This window comes from Benincasa hispida, unplaced genomic scaffold (genome assembly GCF_009727055.1).
Source record: "Benincasa hispida cultivar B227 unplaced genomic scaffold, ASM972705v1 Contig316, whole genome shotgun sequence".
Classification (NCBI taxonomy): Eukaryota; Viridiplantae; Streptophyta; class Magnoliopsida; order Cucurbitales; family Cucurbitaceae; genus Benincasa; species Benincasa hispida.
The window spans coordinates 300,676-319,202 of record NW_024064794.1 but is presented as its reverse complement, the minus strand read 5'-3'; the positions used below and the strand labels follow the sequence as shown (position 1 = coordinate 319,202).

At 35.2% G+C, this 18,527-nt stretch overlaps 2 protein-coding genes across 5 annotated transcripts; both read right to left on the bottom strand.

The window, feature by feature from the left end:
* Positions 1-3,183: 3,183 nt before the first annotated feature.
* On the bottom strand, positions 3,184-6,525 carry LOC120069298. The gene is made up of 3 exons (XM_039021010.1): positions 6,221-6,525; positions 5,957-6,114; positions 3,184-3,608 (listed from the first exon to the last, which is right to left on the bottom strand). Exons 1-3 carry the CDS (start codon positions 6,299-6,301, stop codon positions 3,512-3,514), a joined length of 336 nt encoding a protein of 111 aa, XP_038876938.1. The 5' UTR covers positions 6,302-6,525; the 3' UTR covers positions 3,184-3,511.
* Positions 6,526-7,456: 931 nt separating this feature from the next.
* On the bottom strand, positions 7,457-12,738 carry LOC120069305 (protein SMG7L). Of its 4 annotated transcripts, none has more exons than XM_039021018.1 (7): positions 12,722-12,738; positions 12,435-12,554; positions 11,497-11,621; positions 10,789-11,394; positions 10,563-10,685; positions 10,274-10,449; positions 7,457-9,835 (listed from the first exon to the last, which is right to left on the bottom strand). In XM_039021018.1, the coding sequence occupies exons 3-7, from the start codon at positions 11,545-11,547 to the stop codon at positions 7,798-7,800; spliced, it is 2,994 nt and encodes a 997-aa protein (XP_038876946.1). In that variant the 5' UTR covers positions 11,548-11,621; positions 12,435-12,554; positions 12,722-12,738; the 3' UTR covers positions 7,457-7,797. The 4 variants fall into 4 exon arrangements, with proteins under 4 accessions (XP_038876946.1, XP_038876948.1, XP_038876945.1 ...); XM_039021020.1 differs by lacking the exon at positions 12,722-12,738 and adding an exon at positions 12,135-12,190 and having other exon boundaries at positions 12,435-12,614; XM_039021017.1 differs by lacking the exon at positions 12,722-12,738 and having other exon boundaries at positions 12,435-12,623.
* Positions 12,739-18,527: the final 5,789 nt, after the last annotated feature.

Genomic DNA, 18,527 nt, shown 5'->3' with positions numbered 1-18,527 from the left:
GTGAAAGTGAGATGAAAATGGTATGGGTGCTGGTTTACAAACTAAGTGTTTGTGTTATGCGTTGGTGTTTTTATTCCTGAGTTCAAATTTAGTTCAAAATTTCTCAATACAATGTCACATGTATTCCTATCTCTAGGGTGCATGCGTTGATCACAAAAAACAGAATAAACACGCAAGTAACTTTATCTCTAAACCTACTATACGCTCTGACTTGATGCTTCTATAGTTAAATGTCTCTCTCAAGTGGTTTAACTACTTCATAACTTTAATCAACTAATCAGGATGATTTAAGCATGGATTTCAAACATTCGTTATGTCATAAAACTAGCAAACACTAGCAGATTTGAATATTAACAAATGGATAAGTGGTGAATGATCAACGATTGAATTAAAGATAGTAAATGTTTGTACAATAATATCAGCTTTATAGAATGAAATGAGAGATGGAAATGAGATGTAAAACGAAGAGGTCAAACCACAGAGTCTAATTTCTTATTCTCTTTGGCTCGATTTTACTACTTGTTCAACCAACTTGGTGAAGAACATGATGAAGACTCCTCTCTCGAGCTTTATCTCCAACAGCTCCTCTTAATCAACGGTGAAAATGGATCTTCCCTCTTATCTCCTTGCAGACAACAGAATTGAGCTAAAGTACTAACTGGCTCTCTAAAATGTATAAGTATCTATTTCTGTAACTACTCTTTTATTCAGCAACTAACTTCCTTTTTTATAGGCAACTCCAAGCAACTTGTTGACAGAATTTGCATTAAATTCCATACCTTGAGTCAGTCGTCTGCCACCTTTGAGACATTCAGACACCGCCAGTTATGCCCATACCTGTAATTGGTGATTTGACAGAAAAGGCGTGAACCAATGTATCCTTTCTGCATCGATCATCCTCGGACACATAGCCCTTGCGTTAGCCTGGTCTGCAACACTTAGTAAAATTTCTCGAGTTCCTGCATTGCATTAGTGAAGTAGATTTTAACTAAAATGCTACTTTTGAATGAGTTAACAGTGTGCAAGGAATTCTATGCATTTTTCCTTAGAATGAATGTGTTTGTAATAAAGATCCTAATTGTTCCAACTTTTAAGAGACAATAACTTGTATTTCTACAAGTTATCATAAACCCAACCTACAATTTGATATAAGATGTCATAATAAAAAACTCTAAACCCCTCGATGGTTACAAGAGTATTTTCTTTACCTCAAGTACAATGATTACATATGAAGAATTTAAGTTAACATCTCAAATGAGTGTTACAAATTTGAAAATTTATATGTGCGATTGAATATATGTGCAATTGAAAGGTTAAACAAAAAAGTAAGCAAACAAAAGTAACCACAAAAAAAATTATAACTTTTTTAGACTACAAAAAATTGCGACTGATGTCAGACATCCTAACTTAATAACTCAACTCCGCACCCTCAAACACAATTTTCTAACTCCATATAGAGATTAACTTCAAATTTTATAACTCAACTTACTGACCAAACTACCAAAAGAAAAATAAGTATAGACTTTTTACTTTTTTTTTTTTTTTTTTTTTTTTTTTTTTTTGCTATGAATGCGACCGACCAGATATTTTTAAAAGAATATAGATAACAAAAAAGTTTTAAAAAGATACTTTTGGTCCTTGAACTTTCATGAAAGTAACAATTTAGTCCATGAACTTTGAATTGTATGATTTAGTCCCGATACTTTTAATTTTGTTACAATATTTAGTTCCTGAACTATAGTTGTAACAATTTAGTTCATGTACTTTCAACATTATAACAATTTAGTCCCTAACGTAAAAAAATTATCAAAATTAGATGTTAATTTTTAATACTTTATTATGTAAACTTTGTATTTTGTAAAAATATTAAGTCTCTAATTAGTTTAACGGTTTATTTATACATAAAATCTCCTTAAATCTTACCATTAATTTCTATAATAGGAATTAAATCGTTATAAATTTTAAAGTTCAAGGACTAGATTGTTACATAGTAACGTTCAGAGACTAAATTATTACAAAACTGAAAATATAGGGACTAAATTGTTACAAACAAAAGTTGACTAAATTATTACTTATATGAAGGTCTAAAGACTAAAAGTGATTTTTAACCTAACAAACAAAAAAAAAAAAATATTTGCTGGTGAACCTAGGCTCAATCTTTTGTTTCACAATTTGACTACTTTTCCAAAACTCTCCCCGTATCAAATACTTTCTTTTCTTCAAAAACTGTACTTCTATCCTCAATTTTTTTTTTATTGATTTTTTTTTTTTTTTTTTTTGCTTTGTTTTTGCTTTTACTTTTAATTTTGATTCTGTAATTTCGTAATTTGGCTTCTCTCTCAACCCATGTTCAACCAATCCAAAAGAAAACACAAAATTATACATGCATATTAAAAAGAAATAGATTGAATCAATTCATTTCTCTTATCCATGCGACAAAAAGAGGATTAAGATAGTGGAAGAAACAAAGGAAGAGCATATATGTTATTCGTATCAAATCACTAAATAAGTAAAAATCACCCGATTGTTAATATATTTATAATAGGATAATTGCAATAGATAACACTTTTAGAATTAATAATTTAATAATTAAGTGTATAGTAATATTTTCAAATAGTTGCTCTATAGCTAGTAGACCCAAAAGGCTGGATCTAAATTTTGCTATATTTGCAAATTCTTTTATATTGTACTATATCTATAAATATTTTGGATCTTATTGCTATATTTGCAACTATCTCATAACCCTACGAGACTATAGGGAAAAGAACAACCCCCAAAAAAGAAGGTAAAAAAAAACCTACTCTTCAGCAACCTCGCAAGGATTTGAATTGAAATTTATAAAAATAAAAACATTGAACAAATAAGCAGATGCATTATTTTCTGATTATTAGTTTACGCGTTTACGCTGTAATGACAGCCCCTTAATGCCTTTCCATGGTTCTTAAACAAACAAACCCTTTACAAAGGCAAGATCAAAAGTAGAAGGAGAAGAAAGAAAATCAAAAGGCAAACTTTTAGACAAAATCTGCAGATGACCCATCAACAAATAATCTCAGATTCCTCATGTTTCAGGAAGTGGCAAAGCTAGGGTAAGCATCTTCTTATCTGTAAGAAACAAGCATGGCATCCCAAGAGAAATAAGGAATAAAGACTCCAAAAGAATAAGGCTCTACCCTCTGCGTATATAACTCTTCCTCTTCTAACTCTCACATCAAACACAAGAAGGAATGAAGTTCTTTTTACAGTTACCATGCTGTTCTTGCTTCTGTTACATCAAGCAGAAAAAGGGAAAGCACAAGGAGGAGCAACCAAAGAATGAATGAAGTTACCATTCCAAGTGTTTCTTCTGAAAATAAGTTTCTTTTTTTTTCTCCTTTGAATAATGGAAGATGCTGTTGTACCTGATTGATTTATAAATCTTACCACCTCGTGTTCTGAGGATGTTACATAGTATCTGTTTCTATCATCCAATTTGATGTTTTGGTTTATAATGCTATAAAAGTAGTAATTATCATTCGTTCTTTTCGCTTTTATCTTGACTCTTTGGTGCCAAATGCAGTTCTTCCATTTGATTCTTCACTGAAACCAGGCCAGTCTGAGAAAGAAACCTGTATAGAACTCAAAACAATTCATTTATATGCACAACCATGAGATGGCTCACATTTGATCAGGCACATGCAAATTACTAATATATATAATCAATGTCATACTCAAAGCCAGTGTTAAATTACTAATACATATAATCAATGCCAAAGAGGACCAGTAACCAGGAGGTACAGATGGCTCAAACGCAATGCAGCATAAACATGCTGACATTGTTCAAGAAAACAGGACAATAACTAGCACATATGAAGAGAACATGATAAAAAAATGTATTCTTTGAGGAATTGCAAGAAAAAGAGATTAATATACATGAATATAAACTATATATTGTTAAATAATGCAACGCCTTGAAACAGAGATTATTTGCTTGGTCTTTGGTTTCTCTGGACTCTCCCTACGATTTTCTTGATTACATCTTTGATGGTCATCCCTTTCATGGTGACAACAAGCCACTTTTAATCGAGCCCTTCTTTGGTTCCTCTGGCTAGAGAGGAATGGTCGACACTTTTGGGATTCTATTTCCTCCTCTAATAGTTTTTTGAATTTGATTTTGTCTTGCGTGTTGTATTGGTGTAAACGTTATCAGCCTTTTTCTTATTATAGTATTTCTTATTTAATTTCTCATTGGAAAATTTTTATGTAATCTCACCTTTAGATGAATAAAGTGTTTTTATTCCTTTATTTCATTCATCAACAAAATTGTTTTCCCTTCCCAAAACAAAATCTGAATCAACACATGCAGGCAATTATGTGCCCAAAACCAAACTCAATGATGTAATACTAGTTTACCGGGAATATACAGGTCAAGTTTTAATATAGACAATGAGTGTTAAAGCATCGTCCTCCAGATTTGTCACTTAAATATCATGAATGCAACCGTCCAATTAATTTTACTTAACGTAATAATCAACTATGGAATAAAAGGCTTAAACCAGTGCAGCTAAATAGTACATGCTAAGGAAATACCGAGAAAGGTCCAAAAAAAATTGATTCCACCAATTAGACATACATGGTAATGAATCATAACAAGCCAGACGAAGCATGCAACTATTCCACAAGTAAATAATTACGGTCTCTCCGATAATTCATAATATAAACTTGATGAGTCAATCCAAGCATAGCTTAGTGAATAAAGACACCAATTATCACTCTAAAAGTCAAAGTCAATGGTCCAGACACCCACCCCACAATTGTTGAACTAAAAATATATATATAAACTTGATGAATACTCTCCAACAGGATAACAATACAAATATGATACTCTCTACCTTGTAGAAAACGAATTTCAACAAGTTCTCCCAGTCTTTGGCTTCTTTCAAATTTTCTCAGGCATCAGTATCATAATCTTAATTTGGATGCTCCCTAGTCTCACTAATGTCATTTAATATGCTATTAGGTTTAATACTTCCTTGCGGGTGGTGGCCTCCGAGGCCTTTTGTAAGTATCAGTTAAGTCTTATTCTTTTGGACTGGAAGTCCTTTTTGTAGGTGGGCTCCTCTTAGGCTGTTATTTTGTGTACCTTTGTATATCCTGAAAGTTCAATTTCTTATTTTAAATGTTATTTGGTCTTAAACTCTTTCTGAAGACTATGGTGAATTATTTCCAAAACTTCCCCAGCCACTTTTAGCCCTTAGAGCCTATGCCATTAACATAAGCATAACCTTATTTTCTGTTGCCAGATACCAATGAAACCTAGATTCTCAGCCTCTCATCGTGGAGGTATTCTATATAATTGATTGGATTATTTGGAAACGGTCTATTATGCTGAACTAATATTCCACATAATTGTCAATGCATCATGATAGAACGTAATGAATAAGTATGAGCTAGGTGATTCATAAAAGAACAAAAGGTTCACAGCCTGTATTCCATTTCAGATCAGTAAGCAATTGAGAGTCAGCTATAGCTACATTTTTACTCAGCTAGTCGGTAGTTTTACACCACTTTAGAGCAGATAATTCTGGGTACTTAATCATCCTATATTTTCATTGCATTATAGGTCAAGTACATGCAATTTCCCTCCTAGAAAAGCAGAGGACTCCAAAATAAGGCCAATTCACTAAATCCTATAGTTGTCCATATCCTTCTCTGAGAATCAAAACAGGACATTGATGGTTCACTTTAAGCCATAAAAGATCATAGTAGTAACTTTAAGAAATTCCATTAAATCTTAGAAATATTTTTCACATTAGGATAAAATCAGACTAAGTTGCTGTCTACTCAAGCTTGAGGACAAAATTGTTACAACCTAAAGTTCAGAACAATTGTTACTTCCACAAAATTGAGCAAACATGTAAAAAGAAACCCCACATACAAATGTAGAATAAGTTTAATAACGAAAAGTTCAACCTACCAGTTAAGTAGCAAGAAAAGGGTGACAGTAATAGCCACGAGGAAGGTAACATGAAGAATCAACCAAGAATCACTGGAAGAGAATGCAAGGCCAAGCATCAGGATAAGACACAGACCCAGCATCAGAAACGTCGATTTGAGTGTAGTCCATGTAGGACCCTGATTTCAGAAGATAAAAGAAATGGGAATTCAATTGGAAGAATGGATTTGCAGGGGGGGAGGGGAGATGGAAAGGAAATCAAAAGTGAAATTAATTTGAACTAACGTTGACCCCAGGGGCTAAAGCTCCGAGAAGAACTGCTTGGGCTGAAGATACTTCACCATCACCTGAATTGTTGCTTGCCATTGCTGAAGTATGGAGCAGGCAGAAGGAGATCAAACTGGCTTGTTACATTCATCAGAAGCTGTGTGTTCAGATCTTCTTTTGGGTTGGAATTCGAACCCTTCCATTCTGTATTAATGGGCTCTGCTGTGAATGAACTTGGCCCACTTCCCCTCTTAAAATCGCCCATCTTCTTCCCTCTCTCTCTCTCTCAAAATATGAATTTGCATTTCTAGAGTTTCAATTTAAACTTTGCGAGTATCTGCGAAACTTATAATTGTTTCCATTCAACTTTCTAATTTATCATGATTGAATTAATTTAAACCATTTGTTAAGATTATATTTGAAAATTGTTGCTACATTAATTTCTTCACATATTAGATTGATAAGATAGACAATTGAATTGTTACATAGATGATTTTATAAAGTAATTCTAATTAAGGATTTTATTAGTAAAATTATAAGTTGCACAGAATATAAATTAATACACTTACCAACTTTCGAGTTTAAATTAATATAATCATTAGTTTAATACTTTTTTTTACAATATTAGTTTAAGATTTAATTTAAGATTTAATTGATAAACTATAAAATTCAGAAGTATAAATTGATATTTTTCATTCATTTGGTACTCGATACAAACTTAAATTAGTATAATTGAACAATTCATTATTAGTTAGAATATATATATATATATTATATATAATATATATTATATATATATATTTATATTTTTCCTTTTACAGATGACCCAAAATTTGTGTCTAAATAAGACTTAACATGGTTCTTCTAATTAAGTTTTTCGAATTTTTTTTTGCTAACAAACTTTTTTTCATCGTATTTTTGTATTCTCACTCACGTGTGTGTGTATATATATATATATAAAAGGAGGTTTGTTGATGGTTACAAAAAGGTGGAACCTTTTATACAAGTATCTATGATTCTGTATAATATTCATGAAGAGCCTAAGAAAATTATTTAAAAAGATGAATGAAGTGAGGAATTGAGCGAGTGAGATAAGACTTCTTTTTTTTTTTCTTTTTTTTTGCTTGTCATTTTGCTCTTGTGCTAATTTCTTCAACAAGAATGACAGAAGCTTTCATGAAATTGTTTTTTCAAAGGATTGATATCAGTTCTTTATGAAAACTAAGTTGAAAAATAGCAGTTCTTTTACCTACATTTTACCTGAGAATTCCTCAGCTGTATATTCTATGAAATGCAGAAAAATAAGGACAGAATATCTCATCAGACATAAGAAAACAATCTTCTACAATGTTGAAGTGAGATAACTATATAATACACATTTACTTGAAACTCTTGCAGACCAGAACCTACCTCTCTGCAAACTGCGAAATTCTTTCGACTTTCTATACGCGTATATACAAATGCAAACTCTTTCATTTGAAAGTTTCGGGCTTATGGAACGAGGATGCGTAGAATGTTGATCAAGGTTCAATGTGATGTATTGAACAAAGGTGGTATTTTCTCTTTTCCTCAGTTAACAAAATCTAAGAAAATCCTCAATTCCCCATATATGCAGCACTTCTATTAGCAGCATCTTTCTGGAGCTGCCATTCCTTATCTTTTAGGTGCAGCAGAAGCGGCGGCTGCTCGCTTCTCAAATCAGTAGCACCACAGCCATAGAGGTTCGGCCTTTCGCAACCATGGAAGAGCATGTTTTTTTGGTTCTCGTTTGTGCTGTAAGTTGAAGAGAAAGCTAGATGGTGCAATGGACTCTCCATATTCATTGTTGGATTAGAAGCCAACTGACTACCTGTTTGATACAAATGGTCATACCTTGAAGTATCATTTCTCTGGAAGTTCATAAGGTTTCCAGTAGCATTGTAGGGAGCTGGCAATACTTGATTACTGTCCCCATCCAGGTTGTGATTCTCCCTATATTGACGAAGCCATTCCGAAGAAGTCATTCGATATGTGGACGGATACATATTCGTAAAACCAGTAATCATAGGACTATATTGATGTGTTTCATGAAGAGCAGTCCAATTTGAATATGCGCTTCCTCGAAACGCATTTGAGAAAGTAGCATTTTGGTCCCTTTCCCTATATATTTTGTCATCAGAGATGTTAGCATTGGTACCATTAAACCAAACAGCATCATCAGGTAAATAAGGGGCTGAAGGTGCTGGGGCAGAATAGGGAGGAGGGGGAGGAAAACGGTACGATTTTCCAGATTCGCAGCTGAGACTTGAAGCGGAGTTCTCGGTATCATCGAGTCTAAGACCGTTCATAAACGCCGGAGTTAACTCATCAATGGGCTGCAAACCAGGTTTAACAAAACCATTTGTCCCTTTCTCTCTATCAGGATCAAAAGTAAAACCTCTATTGAGCACCCAGGCACTAAGTGAAGGGGGGCCAGTAGATACGGAGGCTTCTGAAATTTGATGAACTGCTGTAGTATCTTTTCCAAAAATATCATGCTGCTCAAATGGCTTGTTTCTGCTGAAATTTGTAGCATCTGAATGAAAAGCGAAGGGATCGCTTTGGCCCTGAGTCTGTTCTATAAGTAGCGATGTAGCACGCCTCAAGCATTCATCAGAAGATGTGGACTGAGCCTCTATACTTTTCGGTGAAACATCGTCGCTCCCTACAATAGAAATTGGTGCAGAATTATACCTCATAAGGGGATTGAAAAGAATGACTTCTTCATCTTCAACAAGGACAGATTTCTTATTCAAATCATTCTGATACCAAGCTTCATCTGGCGCATCTTCCTCACATTCTTCTTTATCTTTACAGACATCCTGAGTTGGCTCTTCCAGATCTGGACTAACAATGTTGCACTTTGCACTTTCCAATGCTTTCTTGTCTTGAAGTTCGTTTTGTTCTACTGTGTAAAAGACCTCGCGTGTCATATCATGAATAATCCACTTTGGAGAATCATTAGCTATATTGGAAATTTTGGTAGCAGCAACAAATATGCGGTAAGCACGGTGTTTCGCTCCCAATACAAAGTTATCCATGTGTTCCCAGTGAGATGAGAAATCCAATGGTTCATGTGCAAAAGCTAAAGGTGTGAAGCCTCTTAACCCATAGTCTTCCCACAGAGGGATAGCAAGAGAACACTGTGCCTCAACTTTATTAACATTCAGTCTCTCTAGAAGGCCAACATAAACACCAAAAAAGTAAGTCATAGCACTTCTGCTTTTCTCATCATAACCATTTCTTACCACTTCAGCAAGAACGTTCGGTAACCACTCCACGAAGACGAGCACAGCAGGTAAAAGAGGGAAGGAATCCAACTTGTTTGCCTCCAGACATCTCTCGACTAGGCGTCCCATGACAATAAAGGTAGCAACTAATGCCAAGTGGTTCAGCTCAAGTTGCTGCTTATCATTCAGATCAACTTTACTAAAACGATTCTGTACCATGAAGATGAATACCAATGCAATTTGGATGGCTCGGAAAGGGCCTGTTCTCACTGAATCCAAAAGCTTATAGGACTCTAATGAAGCATTTAACTCAGAATCATCCAGAGACAAGAGTTCATCCAGCCATCTCATCATAGATGTAAATGTGCTTGTGAATTCCTCCAAACTGTAATACAATGAAATCCAGCAAGAAATGTTAGAACTCAAAGAAAAAAAAATTGAATTTAGTTCAAAGAACATGGACTTTCCAAAAAAAAAAAAAAAAAAAAAAGAAAACATAGGAGACGATGGTCTCACAAGCTATCATTAGTCTTCCTTGGAACATCTGGTATCAGTTCGACCGAAAAATGATAAACATTAAACAACTACATCACAATACAAAAGTTGGTCATGCCTATATTCGTCAGGGAAGTTTCTACAGAATCTAACAAATTTGAAAAGTTGAAATGCATATGTACAAGTCACATTCAAAAGCATGTCTAAAATGCAAACTGTTCCCAAATGCTGAACAAAGTCATGCATGCACGAAATAAAATTTTATAAGACAAATCCCCTGTAAATGTAACAATTAAATCTTTACCAAACTTTTGAGCGGCTAAAATACCTGGATTTTATGAAAAAGAAGCCTAACGTTCTGATGAGCAGAGAAAACAAGTCTGTCTCTAGACACTTGTTATCATCTTTGATTTGCGATTTGCTTTTGAGAAAGCACTTCTCCGACGGTCTTAGGAAATTGAACTGGCCATCCCTAGAGAGGGAAGGCAGAAGAGATGACCTATTCTGTAAAGTCACATAGTTAACATGTGCAGATGCCAGACCACAATAACAAGAACGGGAAATCGTCTAGAGGATAAGATACAAAAAAGTAGAATAGAATACGAACTGAGGCTTACTCTTTCAAATAATAATACGAGGTTATCCCAAGCATCAGGAAAAGGTTCTTTGACTGCAGAACTCCTCACACAGTGGTACATAGCAAGAAACTGATCATTAACATATGTTGCCAATACAGCCAACTGGAAAGAAACATAAACAATTGTGTAAATGTAAATGTTGTAATCAAGAGATTATAACCTTACGATACTTAATTTACTTTTCTGCAGTAATAAAAAAAATTACCTGATTATGGGGGTTTCCACTATCAGGCAAAACCATCGTTGCTTCTAAGTAATGAGTAGCGGCAGCTAACCACTTATGGGAAGGTAAATCTGGTTTTTCATGCTGTTCCATGTATCTAGCAAGATCTCCAAGGCAAACTAAAAGACGGTGACACAAGAATTGACATTTCTTCTTCTTCTTTGCATCAATCCCTTTAGAGACACCAAGTGCCTTATATAACAAGCCTTCTTTTGGAACCCCATAATATTCTCTAATTTTCAATATCAGCTTTTGGTAGAATTTTGTTGCTTCCAGTAGAAACAACCTAAAATCTGCAATGTGATTGCTACCACTTCTCTGCACATTGTTAGGACTTTGTGCCGTTCCCAACTTTGGGCTGTCCCCATTTGCAGAGCTTCTCTTTATCCTTTTCCGAAACTCATCGATAAGCTTGTAATGAAGCTTCCATAAAGAATATTCAACATCTTGAAGCTCTAATTGTTCATGTTCACTCATGAAAATTCTCTCATAAATTGAACAAACCTTGTAGTATAAATCTTTGACATCTGAATGCAATATCCCTTTGGAAAGGATTGATGCTGTCAACTGTTTTTCCGAGCTTACAACCTGAAAAGCACACTCACATTCCTGAAAGAGTAATACTTTGCAAAAGAAATGGAATAAGAATTTGAAAACATAACAAGATAGAGGATCTTATGCAGCAGTTACCTCGTGAAGCAAGTTCTCCTTTCTGTTCCGACTTGCAGTAGTAGTAGTCATGGTTAAGATTGAGCAGCTTATTTGAAGGTACACTACCTTTGAAAATTCAAGTGCATTATATTCACTAAGTTAACCTGCCAGAAGGGAAACAATGAGAAGAAAGGAAGAAAAACTAGTAAATCTGATGTGTTATAGACATCATTTCAACAAGGGTGGAGCCTAAACACGAAAGGAAAGGTCAATGGTGCCCCATAGCTTAAACTTCAAAGTTTAAAGCCTATTTTAATTAGTGCAAGAAGCTTTCTGAAGTGCAGAAACTTCCAAACTATCCTCTCATTTTGATATTCTTTCTGAGTAGAATAGGATATCAAAGAGAATTTGGGGAACATGATGAAGAAACATCCCAAAATTAGCACGAGAAAATAACTTGAGAGGAGTTGACGATTTCCATCATAAGAAAACAAAGAAACAAACTCCAACTGCAGAACCCTCAACTATGAAACTAACATTCTACACGAGAAAATTCATTCTCAGTAGGCAAAATTGAAGCCCATACGAAAATCACCATCGTTAATTCAAAGTATATAGTCAGGAAGAGAAAGAATTCAACTGATTCCAGAGTAAAATTAGTAAACCAACCACACAACCTTAAAACTCCACAATTTATGGCTTATTGGGTACTCCCAAAAACTCAACACCAACTCTGTAGAAGAAGAAGAAGAAGACTGCATCAAACACCAGAAACAGATTTTGAGGAACCCCACAAAAAGTAAAGTAAAGAACAGCCGCCCCAAGAAGATTACAAAGCAAAATAGAGAGAAGCAAAAAAGGGTAGTAGAAATTAAGCATAAAAATTGACCAAGTAGAAACAAAATTTTGAGAATCATGAAGAAAAATTTTGTTGAAACACCAAACCAAGGCACAACAGAGATAAGAGCAAAGGGTACCTGAATACAGAAGCAAGAAGTAAGCATCAAAAGCTTTGACAAAGCTCCATCGCCATTAAAGATCAAAGCAAATATATTTGATGCAGAGGCCAAAACAAATTATCCAGCCAAAAGTGCACACTTGGAGGATAGATAGAGACGAAGAAAGAGAGAGAATAGAAAGCAAAGTAAGAAGAGTTCGACACCTGTACGTTTTCAGCAGTAATTTGAAAGAAACTGACAAAGCAAAAGGGTGACTATGAAAAAAAGAAAAAACAAAACTTGAAAGACTAAAAAAGGACCAATACCTATTTGCCTTTCTGTTGATTGATTGATATCCTTCTTCCATCAATTTCACCGTCTAGCTATGTTTTGAGGATCATTCATAAAAAGAAAACAGCTTGTTCTCGTAATGATCTTGTGATATTTCAATCAATCACACTGGAATTTTTCCTAAGAAAGAAGTAGAAGAAGATATTTACAATTAATTAAGGGTGATCCGTACTTAGTAAAGCCATTTTATATAGCAAGTGGGATTATTTATTCCATTGTTGATTGAAAAGTTCCAAAAGAAAACTAAAAAGAAATGAAGAATAAGTAGCAGCGGCTAAACATCCCCGGTATTTATTGACTAATCAGAGAAGATCCCTTGTAATCCAAGCGAAATGCCCCCATTTGCTTGCCATTATACAACTTGGATTTCTTTTTTGGATTACTTGGCTGCTTTTCATGTACCATAGCAGAAAAATTTTACCATTGATCGTGATCAAAGTGGGGATCTTTCACTTGAACGGTCGATCTAGAAATAATTAGTACTCAAAGTTTTTTTTTTTTTTTTTAACTTAGGGTGGTTAGATGATATATAATTAAACTTACCTTCATCAATTATTTTTTTTAATGAATTAATAATTTTATATAGTATCGAGCATGTTGATTCAGGAGATTTGTATTCAAATCCTTGCATTGGTTTCCTCAATTAATATTCATTTCCACAAGTGAAACTTTTGGGTCAATCAGTTATTTAATAAACCTGGAGTAAGAAAATTTGAACCGTTGAATTAATGTTCATTGGCCAAAGTTTTGAGTTCATCATACAAATAACCCAAAATTTAGAAGAAATGTGAAATATGCCTACTTTTTAAAATTCAAGTTTTTTGACTTTTTGCTTATGTCATATCTATGTGAAATTAACCAAACGAAACTCCGCGTATGCAAATTGGGCCTCTCGCTCTCCTCTCTCTTTCGATCTCTTCTCTCTCGCTCTCTGCTCTCTCGCCTGCAACATCCCATCTCAATCTCGTCTCACCTCTGCAACGCTCTCCAATCTCATCTTGATCTCTCGCTTTCCTATGTCTCCTTTTTTTCTTTCTCGCTCTCTCGCGTTCTAGTGTCCCACACTTCCGACATTTCGATCTCACTCTGATGACCCCATTGCAACATTTTGATTCCACTCTAACAGTCGCCACACTATAATGTTTCGATGCCAGTGACACAACTCTGCAACTGGAAAAATTAGAGAAAGAGGAAATTAGGAAGATAAAGCAAATTAAGAGTAATTCTGTAAAAGAACACCCCTGATCATTTTATTGATAATTTCATTGGAAAGCTTTTCATTTTGATGAGTTTTGTATCAAACAATGTTTTTTTTATTGATCGCATCAAGATCCGGAATTGAAAATAAGAGTTTGTAAGCTTTAAAAGGTCATGAACTACATTTTTCATGATGTACTAATTTTGAGATAAAACGTGTTGGAAACGGCAGGACCCTCAGAACCACGAACAGTAAACAGTCAAGGCACAGCAGTCAAGCAAATAGCAAAACCTACAAAACAGAAACTCGTTATAGGCTGAGTCGCGGAGCTCGCTCTCTTTAAGATGTTTCGCGGCTCTGCCCAAGTGTGCAAGCAGGTCTAAAAATTGTCACGTCATCCCCAGGATAAAGCAGCCAAAAGAAACCCGATCGGAAATGCACTATTACCGACCGAAACTCACGCCCTTTCTAAACCCACTGCTCGGAAAACTAAAATGGAAGAGGTAAGAGAGGGAAAATGGAATGAAGTGAAAAATGAATTGTGTCTCTCGAACTGCTGAAGGCCATGCCTTTTATAGGCCTTCCGCATGGAACGGTAAGGAGCGGAAAAGGCGGTGAGCCTCAGAGTGTGCACGGACGAAACGCTTGCGCGGGGACGAAGCAAACGAAGCGCGAAGGGGGAGGACATTTTCCTTTTTTTTTTCCTTCAGTTAAAAGAAAAAAATAAAATAATAATATAAAAATAATAATATTTTTATTAAAAATAAACAATCACACACGCGACGCGCGTGTGAGACATCCACCGAACCCATATTGGGCTATCTACTCACTCCCTCCAAAACATAGGTACCCTTGGGGCCCAAACCCAAAACTCAAGATTGGAGTACATAAGGGAGGCTTCCAATACCAAATTTTCAAATGTGGGATTCTCCAACTAAAAGGTTGGTTCCCTCTTGTTTTGAAAGTTAAATTTTCACCCAACAATCCCCCACTTGGAAATTTAATCAAAAAGAGAAAGAGAGAAGATTTTCATCAAGCAGTTTCAGTCTTACAACACTGTGCATAAGTAAAGATGTCTTACGACTTGAAAGTTTACATAGTGTAGATGATTTAGAATATACTAGAGTAACCCCTGGTTTTGAACTCTATCTCTAACAGCATCTCACACAGAGTGTCATTAGGGTGTAGTACGAAAGCCCATGCTTTAAGGTGTAGCACGTGTATCCCGGTTTAGTGAATGCTCTAGAGAGTTTGCCTAAAAACTCCATAGGAAGCGGCCCTCACTTCCACATTCACACGGGTGAGTCTATCAAGAGTACTCTTGTAACTAGGTACCCCACTTGTCGTCAAATATAGATCTCATTAAGAACTGAGTTCAACCTTTCTTACACTTCAGGATATCATGATCAGACTATAAGTGTAACGACCCGACCACCTAGGACTTAAGTTAGGCCGTTACTAAAATACATGCATGCATGGAACTTAAAACGACACTTCTTTATGATGAAATAAATGCTAAATAGATAAGGGGAGTTCAAAAGTCCTTTATTAAATGCAAATATTAAAAACAATAATAGGGTACCCATAAATCATAAAGGTTAATAAATACATATGAAAAACAATTCTTAATAATAAGTTTCAAACATCAAAACTAAATATTAAAAGAAACATGAAAAGAACTCTAAATCTCATAATGCGGAAGCGTAAAAACTAGTCCCAGTGGCTCGATCACGAATTCCGCTTGTCCATCGTCGGTGCATCTCTACCCTTACCTAAAATAACAACATGAGAAAGAATGAGTATAAAATACTCAGTAAGTAATCCCACTACGGGGTCAGGCTGGGTATGTATGTCCTCTAGATACCCACCTTTAGTGAAATTAGTAAACTGCTCTAGTCCTCAAGGGACACATATGCACATGAAAAAAGAAGGAGATTGAGTCCTATCTTACTGTAGTTAAGTATGCCCACTATCTTTGGTAAACCCCCAAGGAGACACAGACTGGTGAATCCCGAAGGAAACACAAACTGGTGAATCCCGAAGGAGACACAAACTGGTGAATCCCGAAGGAGACACAAACTGGTGAATCTCGAAGGAAACACAAACTGGTGAATCTCGAAGGAAACACAAACTGGTGAATCCCGAAGGAAACAAAAACTGGTGAATCCCGAAGGAAATACAAACTGGTGAATCCCGAAGGAAACAAACTAATCAGTAAGGACATTTGTATAGCCTAAACATCATAATCATCACTATACGAATCTATGATATACCTATAAGCCTCAACATCATGGCTCTACAACATACACATATACCTCAACATCATGGTTCTACAACATACATGTATACCTTAACATCGTCAGATCAAATACAATCATGGAAGCACATACCATCTCATACTAGCATTCAAGTGTTTATGTGCATAAATAAATAATTTTGAATCTTGTAATAGAACATACTTTAACATGTTATACTATCAATCTTTCATGCTGTCATTCTGCCATAACCTTCATTTAACATAGCTAGCATAAATCTAATGTCTGGCCGTGGCAGTTCAATAGTAAGATTACTTAACCTTGGATATTAGGTCGAACCAAAAACAAATTGAATCTTGTGAAATTCTTGAATTCCTTAATGCAAGCTAATACATAAAATCAATCTTTAAAAATTAATAGTTAAGGCCAAATTCCCAAACCACCCAAATTATTAAAAATATTTCCAAGATAACTTTACACTAAATGTGTGCAATTTCGAATTCACCTTCCAAACTCCAATTTTAAGCCCAAATAATTAACAAACCAAAACTCTTCTTCATCTTGAATGAAATTCTTGAATCACCCCCTAATCATAATTTGAAATTTAGGTTACATGATTAAAGCTTGAATCAATACATACTTCACTCAACCAAATTGTCTCAAATAAATTATCCATATGTAGCTTCGTCAAAAAAATCACTTCCAATGACTTTACAAATATTCTCAAAACAACCAAAATTAATCCACAAAAGGGTAATCAAAGCATAAAAATTACCAAAACTCGCTAAAACTAAAATCCAACTTCACTGAACAACCACATCAATACCTTCACAAACGAATCCAAAGTTGAAACACCAAATGGTATCAAACCAATTGATGCAAAAAAGTAAAGAATATTCAAGAATCAAATCGAAACAAACCCAAAATGGCAGAGAATCTTATCACAAATCGATAGACAGTGATGGACAAAAAAGCGAACGAACGCTTGAGCAGTGGGTGGACGAAGTCATGAAGAAGAACTGAGCAAAGCTTTAGACGCGTCGGAACGGAGCCACGGGCATGAGGAAAAAAGGGGGTGGGTTTACTTTTTATAAAAAAACAATAATAATAATAATAATAAAACAAAAAAGGAAATAAATATAATTACATTTAATTCCTTTTCGTTTTTATATTATTAAATTCTTTTCCGTTTCAAAAGAAAATTAATTCCTGTCATTAATTTCCAATTTGAATAATTTCACACCAACAATTAAATTCCCGCACTTACACTTGAAATCCAAAATTCCAAAAATGCCCTCTAACTAATAACAATTACTGAAATTCCAAATAATAAAGTTATTGAAATTACATTATTACTAAAAAATGTGCGGGGTGTTACGTTCTTCCCTCCTCAAAGAACTTTCGTCCTCGAAAGTTCATTCTTTAAAAAAAAAAAAAAAACTCCGAGGGTGTTACATTCTTCCCTCTTCAAAGAACTTTCCTCCTCGAAAGTTCGTTCCTGAAAATGCTCCGGGTACTCAGCTCTCATCTCATTCTCTCACTCCTAAGTGGCTTTCTTGAACTGATGATTCTTCCACAGGACTTTCACAAGCGCAATCTCCCTGCGGTGCAACATCTTTACCTCTTTGGCGAGAAATTCTACAGGCTTTTCCTCGTAGCTCAAGTTGTCATTCAACTGCAATGGCTCAAAGTCAACACATGAGACGGATCTGTCACATACCTTCCTCAAAATAGAAATGTGGAAGACATTACGAACTAAAGACAGTGCCGGAGGTAATGCCAATCAGTAAGCTACAGGGCCAATTCGCTCTAAGACCTCGAAAGGTCCAATGAACCTTGAACTCAGCTTCCCTTTCCTGCCAAATCTCATAATACGTGCCACCCTTAAGAACACTTTATCACCAATATCAAATTCCAGGTCCTTACGTCTCACATCGGTATAGTTTTTCTGTCTGCGCTGAGCTGGTTGCATACAAGCTCTGATCTTCTATATTGCCTCATTCGTAGTCTGTACTAGCTCAGGACCTAGCAACTTCCTCTCACCAACCTCACCCCGTCATACTGGAGACTTGCAACTCTTTCCATATAGGGCCTCAAATGGCAATGTGCCAGTGGCAGTCTGATAGCTATTATTATATGTGAATTCCATTAAATGCAGGTGAGAGTCTCAACTCTCTGAAAACTTTAGTGCACAAGCGCACAACATATCTTCCAATATCTGGTTCAGACGTTCTATTTGACCATCAGTCTATGGGTGAAAAATTGTACCAAAATCCAATCGAGTACCTAATGCTAACTAGAGACTCTTAAAAAAAATTAGATGCAAAA

Excerpts from the sequence above, each read along its gene's own strand:
- LOC120069298 (XM_039021010.1), bottom strand. The coding sequence starts at position 6,301 with ATGGCAAGCAACAATTCAGGTGATGGTGAAGTATCTTCAGCCCAAGCA. Across the intron at positions 6,115-6,220 it reads CTTTAGCCCCTGGGGTCAAC|GGTCCTACATGGACTACACT; the intron begins GTTAGTTCAAAT and ends TTCTGAAATCAG. Across the intron at positions 3,609-5,956 it reads CTTTTCTTGCTACTTAACTG|GTTTCTTTCTCAGACTGGCC; the intron begins GTAGGTTGAACT and ends AGTTCTATACAG.
- LOC120069305 (XM_039021018.1), bottom strand. The coding sequence starts at position 11,547 with ATGACTACTACTACTGCAAGTCGGAACAGAAAGGAGAACTTGCTTCAC. Across the intron at positions 10,450-10,562 it reads TCGTATTATTATTTGAAAGA|AATAGGTCATCTCTTCTGCC; the intron begins GTAAGCCTCAGT and ends GTGACTTTACAG. Across the intron at positions 9,836-10,273 it reads TTCTTTTTCATAAAATCCAG|TTTGGAGGAATTCACAAGCA; the intron begins GTATTTTAGCCG and ends ATTGTATTACAG.